Consider the following 7,432-nt stretch of genomic DNA (forward strand, 5'->3'; position numbering starts at 1 on the left):
TCACCATTTTCCCGTGTGCTGTTTTTGTATTGTGCAATGGGAGGCTGTCCCCAAAAATGGTCAAATCCTGCTACGTCACACATGGTTCAAATGAGACTGCTCTGCCTGATTATTATTTACTGCACAGCCAGCGTTAAAAATACACTCAATAAATGGCAGTGGTGGTCACAGCTAACCAAAAAGTTTTCTTCGATAAGTTATCTTTTCTAACACTAAACCAATAAAAAATTTATCGGAAGCTACAGGTATTGTCTCCGGTGCACTCTCAGCTACTAACAAGCCAGTTTTGAGTTTAAACACCGCCAACGCTTCTGATAGATGATCAAAGGCAATCACAAACCCAAACACAGCCAATGAGTTAGCGCTTCTGTCTTTGTGCACCCTGCCCACTGCTGTAAGCGTCATTTACCTTGACAGCATACAGAGGTTCAGCCATGAGGCAGATGTCTTGAAAAGGAAAGCAGGTTTGACTTATGGTTTAGATTTCTAAATCAAATTAATCCAGATGGAATAACTACATTAATGTCAACTCTTAAAATGTACAAAGTGAAAATATAACACATATCTGTTAATTTTAAAATAATGCACAAATTCTGAATATTTGAATGCACACAGATGCCCAAAGGGATTATGGGTAAGTTGTGATTTGACAACCATGTGATATAACCGGGCACCAGTAGATGGCAGTGTTCTATGCATTTTGACCCCAGTTATATCACACAGTTAACAATCAGACTTTTCAGTTTTGCAAATGCCTTTTTTTTTAACAATTTCAAAAAATACATATTTTACAAAACCCATTTATTTGTAAACACCAACACACACACACACATTACATTAACTTGTGCTGGTTTTTACATAGAATGAATTAGTCAACCAATCAGTGTGAGCGGAGGCTGAGTTTACCCTAAATCACTTTGGGCATCTGTGTGTGTTAATGTTCAAATCTTCATAATTAGCGCGTTATTTTAAAATTAAGATATTTTCACTTTGTACATTTTAAGAGTTGACATTAATTTGATTTAAAAATCAAAACCAATAGTCAAACCTGCTTTCATTTTCAAGATGTGTGCCTCATGGCTGGCCCGCTGTATGTTGTCAAGGGTAATGACTTTTGTTTTTGGTTGTTTGTTTGTTTTTTTCTTTTTTTTTTTGGTTGGCAACCCTTCTGCTGGGGTAGAGTTGAGCTCAGCTTCTCTCAGCTGCCTCACTGCTGCAAAATACATAGCAGACAGGAGCCAACAGGGTTTATAAATGTTTTTCACCATTACTATGTAAAAAAAAAAAAAATTTAACGGTCTAAAAGTTATCGGAACTAAATTTATCGGAAGCTAATTGGTCCGCGGATTGTTTTTGAAGTTAGCTGAAAAGCTAATCTGCTAACAAAAAAGTTAGCTTTGATAATTAGCGGTTAACGGATTAGCGCAACTGTGCCCACCACTGAATAAATGTAAACCAGACTGGACAAACTAAGTAATAAATACATACCTTGAAACTCAGCTACATCCCCCTGATTTTACTTCTTAAGCGTCTACCAGAGCAATCACAGAGAATATCGTCCTGCTGTCCAACACTGCTTTCTGTGTCACACGGCTTCGTAGCCTTCGATATTTCAGAGTTCCTCGTGATGGTCATTAATCATCCGACTGACATCGTCACCTTTGCAATTCTTGATTCTTTCATTTGTCCATCCACAGTCAATAAGCCAGTAAACATGGGCGCTGCTAGCAGCTAGCAGTGCTAACCGCTTCAAAGCCCGTGTCCACACCACAGCTGTCCTGCTGACACTGTTAGCGCGATGTCGCTTCCTCTGCAAGTCTTCATGGTCAGAATTTAATAAACTTGTGCAGCTTTGTCATAGACACATGTAAAAATAAAAACAAAAAGAAATGAAATGTAAAACATGGACATCAAGCATTGTGGACAGTGGGACAGGAAATATGTCTGACTGAAAAAAAACTAATGTAAAAAAAATAATGCATTCCGGGTCGATTTCTCCTATATGCTGCAGGGAGAATTTTTTTGTCATTTGGAAAATACTGCTTAACTTTTGTGCAAACCTATAATGGAAGCCCAGCTACTGAAATACAGTAAACATGTGTTTCTTGATTATGTTTAAATGATTATGAGATATAGGTGCTTGTAATAGTGAAGTGCATTTTAATGTTTAGCTCAGGGCAATGCACTTACACAGTGGAATGGAGCCACTTTTAAAGTGCTTTTCTTTTTGATTGCACTTTCTTTTATGTTTTTTCAGGGTTTGTTTTACTCGTTCATTTGATCTCTAACCATCTGCTTCTTTATGGCTCTTCTTTTATGCTCCTGATGCAGGTAGTACTGCTTCTTCTACTTCGTGCTACTACACTGAGCACCAACACTAACATCTTCACTGCTTTCACTGGCCTCTGCTCTTTTACGTTGGTAATTCTGTCATGTCTTCCCTCAGATAATGTCTGTACAGTACAGTCCAGCACAGATCTTTTAAATGCATGTCCTGACCCGAGCCTGGAAACCCCAACACCGAGACACCAATAGTGAACGTTTGTCCAATTTTGCATTGACTTCACCAGTATGATTTGCGTAGCCCCTGTTTATTATGGAACAGCATTTAGGATACCAGAAAAACTCTAGGATTCAGGAATTACCAAATTAGGATGCTTGAAAATGCCCATTTTTCAATATTAGAGAAAATCAAGAAATGGGAAACTTGGATGCAGACCTGAATTATTCTCTTCCATAAGTTCTTATGGATTCATGACGTTGCATGACTGAGGTTTATGCTGATACGTTTGTACGAGGACAAAGATCCAAGTCTTTAGAGTCCCAGTGCTGCTAGTCTTACTCTAAGATCACAACTGGATATCTTTGGTACTTGGTCCCTTTATAGAATCCTGGGGTACCTTTCCACTGATTTACTGTTGAATGAACAATTACTTAGGGAGACTCTGGTACTGTCAGGAAATGTCATTTCTGATGTTGTGGCCACGAGACGTGCTTCCCAGAATGTGATCCAGCATGAAAGTGCCTTACTGCTGGAAACCCTGGGTCGGGTCAAGTCGTGAAACATGTGTTGTGTCTACGCATCACTGCATCCACCACATCGTGAATCCGCCTTTGTGGTTAGCAAACACCTGAGCAGACAACTAATCCCTCTCCACCTCTCAGAAACAGCCATCTATCTTCTTTATCCAAGTGAAATGTGGGCATCCCCTTCACCGTATGTAGTTGTTGGATGCTGGATCATGCACAGACTAATGTGCCACATGGCCAAAATGTCTTAGTTGATGTCCTGTCACAATGCATGTGAGACTCCTTATCCGAGTATAAGGATGTCTCTTTGGCTTCTCATTTGTTGCCACAGCAGATCCAAGATGGATCTGCATGTTGATTTGGCACAAACAAGCAACTTAATTGCTTGTTCACCACCACCACCCATACTCCTCATCTTGAGTCTCCCTAAGCAACTGTTTGTTTGACACAAAGTCATTCCAGTGGTACCCAAAGATCATACAAGGAGACCAAAGTCTTCTAGCCAGTGCTTGAGGTCAGTGGTTAGTGTCCAAGTCCATACAGTAAGACAGGAAGCACCAAGACCCAAAACACTTGGACTTTCATTCTCCTTCAAATGTATCACTATTATATCATCTAACACCTCTGTTCAGTGACCTCTTGACTCCTTAAGCTCATCCCAGACTGAGGACCAACTGGGAAAGGCCAAGGAGATGCCCACTTATCACCTGGCTGCACTGATCTGACCTTTCCTTGTCCAGGTACCATCACCCAAAGTGTAATCAGAATCTCTCCATTACTTTTGTGAATCTCAGGTCGACAAAACAAACATGGGCGGCTACATAACTTCCATCCTCCTTTCTCAGGTGGTGGAGGTGATAAAAGTTTTGAAAAATTTAAAATATTCCTTCTCAAAGAAAAAAAATTGTTCAATTGCTGCTTATTACCATTCATTGGTCTGTTGGATTTCATGATCTTTATTCTGGAATGATCTGCAGAATTTTTTGTTTCTACTGGATCACCAGATCTGTCAGAAACCTCTTAAGCTCAGCCACATATATCAACTGAATCTTGTGCAAATGCACTGAACTGGTGACCAGTATAACCATTTAACCACCCCGCTAGTTGAAGTGCAAGCTGTGTAACTGTTTCTTGGTTCTTCGGTTTTGGTGGGTTTAGAATCTTGGAAATTACAGCAATTACAGCAGTATAATCAAAATGACTTTTGTTCTGTTTCTATTGAAGCATTACCAGCATTTTCCAACCAGTGCTATTTTGCTGGATAATATTTATTTTTTCATTTGGATATATTGATAAATTTAGTGTCATTTAGTGGTGAGGTTGCAGATTGTATTATATATTCAATGGTCACAATTTGGTATCACCGTGTTGAAAATGTCTCCTTCTCTTAAAGGTCGACGTGATCAAAAAGTCATTTCACCTGCAAGCTATTCCGGAGAGGTGTTTCTGTCAGACACATCACCCCTGTGTTCTCCATATCCCACCGGGGCTTCCACCATTGTTTCCCCTCCATTCTCCAGCAAACTGAAGCATTCGTCCAGCTGGACCACCACGTCCCCAGCAGGCGTGCAGCCCCGCGGCAGCAGGGGTCTGAGCTCAGTGGCAGAGAGCAGTGAGTGGGCAGACAAGGCGTTACAGCGGCTCTCTGCAGCCAACCCCGAGCCGCAAGCTGCTTTCTACAAGAGGACCAGGCCTGCAAAAGACTCCAGAGAGCGAGGCAGCCAAAAGAAAACAGGGGAGATGCTTTCCAAAGCCAAAGAGCAACGCCGCATCCTCAACAAGACTGAGCACCAGACACAGGAAGCGGCAGCGGGCAAGAACACCACGTTTCACACGAAAACACAATCTGCAAGGACGTCTCCTCAAGCTGGGCCGCAAGCTGCTTCGACTCAGCGGCACATGGAGCATCAACACGGTCCCGAGAGGAGATTAAAAGACTTTTCCAGCAAAGACAGCTTAGATCATGAAAAGAAAAACTGTATAACGGGTAATCCTCACATCAGAAGAGGCACACAAGAGATGGAAGGAAGAGGGGAACGGACCAGGCCTGGCCGCCAGGAAGAAAGTTTTAAGAGGAGGGCGATGGATCGGACACCTGTCAGAGAGAAAGGTACAGGTAAAGACTCGGTGCAGGAAGCTCCTGATGGGAAGAACAGAGTGACAGAAATCAGGAAAAAGCCTGACAGCAAACGGGGAATGTCGTCTATTAAAGGTATTTGGAGCGGGAAAGGCTCTGTAGTTTCTTTACAAGAGGCAAAAGGACAAAAAGATTCATTTTCCTACTCCAAAGAAGATGTTGTGGCCTCTACGAACAGTATTCCAGGGACCCCGCAGAGCCCAAAGGGACCCATTAGCCCTGGTCCATGGAAAGTGCCCAGCTCAGCAAAAATCCTCACGCAGGAAGAAGTCCTCCGAGCACCTTTCTGAATGAATCTCGAACTGCGTCTCATTTTTCTGCGTTCTTCCATTTAAAAACTGCAACACATCCCGGTTTGTTTTGTTTTGGTAGTCTTTTGTTATGGTGTGCGGCATGTAGCAGCTCCCCTCCCCCAGCCCCATCCCTGCCCCGCCCGCTGCTTCAGCACCTCTCACACGGGATATCTGAGCGCTCGCACGGCACGCTCAGGGCCTCGACGGACAGACGTTTCTTTAAATGTGAATATGTGCCAACCCTCGGATTCTCCAGCGGAAAGAACGACTGCCATTAGCGCATCACCCGCTGTAATGCAATGACCCATATGCAAGGAAAGGAGATAGGCCCCGCCCCCACCGCACACCAGTAGGTATACATATCCAGGGTTCCCTTTTTCTTTTCTTTTTTTAGTTCTGTTTTTTATTCCTTACAGGTTTGCTCAGCTGCATGCGAGTCCCTTCTTTTACTTTTACTGCACGTGTTCTGCACATCAGACGATGAGTCTACTTTAAAATTCTGAAAACCGAGCAGATTTCCAACACGCTTTCACTTTACTGTTACTCTAGAGTGTTCCGTGGTTACAGACACCTTAGAAATGTGATCATTTAAAGCGACCAGAAACTTGTGGTTCCAGATCTTGTTTACCGTGTGTATGATAGCCAACCAGTGCGTAACTTATTGAAATAATATATGTATATGTAGCTGTATCAAGCCATTCCACAGTTTTCTATAGACTACAGCCGTTCGTCTCTTGTTATGAGCTGTCACCGCCTTCCCAGCGTGCTTCAGTGGTAGCAGTTGCCATTGATCTTTGTAGTTCATAAATTTTACGCGTAAACTGCTGTACCAAATGTTTGCAGTCGCTCAAAACGTGTCTCATTGTGAAATATTCTATATATTTGAATGTCATCTTTTGCAGATTCTAACTTTAAAGTATCTATATGAATTCCACTGCACTGCATCTGCCCTTGTAGCGTTACAGAATGGCCATGAGTTGTACTTAATTTGCCATTTATTCATATTTTTTTATTTGTTTATGAAGCTGTGTTCTTTTACCGTCCAGAATGGCTGCGGGTATATATTACTGTGTCATGTCCTGCTGACGTTTTATCTTGTTGGAGACAACAATCGTGCTCTTTTTAAGTGATTGTCAGTCCTGATGTGTGATTGCTGTGCGCCTGCAGCGTATTTGAGGTGATGGTTCACTGAGATATTGAACGTGCTGTTGATGGAAAGCAGTTGTGCAGAGAACCCACATTTACATATTTAATATTCATACAACAAAAAATGGTTCCCAGTGTGGGTTTAGTGGACATTGCATCCAGCATATTGAGAAGTTCACAGTAAAATAAAGGAAAATGTTTGATACAGGGCCAAAAAAAAAACAACAAAACAAAACTGGGATCACTCTGCACACCTGCTGACGGCATGTAAGAGTTAATCAAATACAGATGAACTATCGAACGCAAATCACCTCTGAGGGGTCGTGGAAGAGCACTGAGACATTTTAAAGCATGGCTTTCATTTTTACTTTTTTGTGCAGCATTTTCCTAAAGATTTGAGTAAGATGTGTTGCTGAATGTCATATTGGCACTGCAGCTCAGTTAAGATGAGCTACAGCCAAAAAATGAATTACAATTTGATTATTTGTGGAGGTCGAGGACACGTGTTTCTATGCCATGGTCCTTAAAGATGTAAATTTGACCAATCTTAAGAAGATGATCAGGGTGCAGGGTCAAGTGCTACTCTAGAAAACTTAAATGCACATTTGGTTCCAACGATTACATTTAAAATTCTAAAACTGAGTATTTTGGAAGAATTTTAGAATCTTTGGTGGTCTAATGAACAAAGAAGGCTGGTAGAAAACCACCTCTGGGGTGGTAATGACCGATGGAAGCAGGGACGCTGGAACCTGGAGTTGGTTTGAACTTGAATGGCCAACGACACTTTGGCAGTTTTAGCTTCACAAATCACCCAGATTTTTCCCAC

The 7,432-nt window shown here is 41.9% G+C and overlaps 1 protein-coding gene across 4 annotated transcripts in view; it reads left to right on the forward strand.

Annotated features, from left to right (window-relative positions):
* LOC117506338 (membrane-associated guanylate kinase, WW and PDZ domain-containing protein 3) overlaps nt 1-6,987 on the forward strand; it is a 463,321-nt gene extending 456,334 nt beyond the window's left edge. For 2 of the 4 annotated variants that reach the window (XM_034165830.1, XM_034165829.1), the window contains one exon: nt 4,424-6,987. In XM_034165830.1, the coding sequence (XP_034021721.1) occupies nt 4,424-5,457 (1,034 nt within the window). In that variant the 3' untranslated portion in view covers nt 5,458-6,987. Of the gene's footprint in view, nt 1-2,331; nt 2,422-4,423 lie in introns of all 4 variants that reach the window. The other 2 variants (XM_034165832.1, XM_034165831.1) reach the window with 2 other exon arrangements.
* The last annotated feature ends 445 nt before the right edge of the window (nt 6,988-7,432 follow it).

Source organism: Thalassophryne amazonica, chromosome 3, assembly GCF_902500255.1.
Source record: "Thalassophryne amazonica chromosome 3, fThaAma1.1, whole genome shotgun sequence".
NCBI lineage: Eukaryota > Metazoa > Chordata > Actinopteri > Batrachoidiformes > Batrachoididae > Thalassophryne > Thalassophryne amazonica.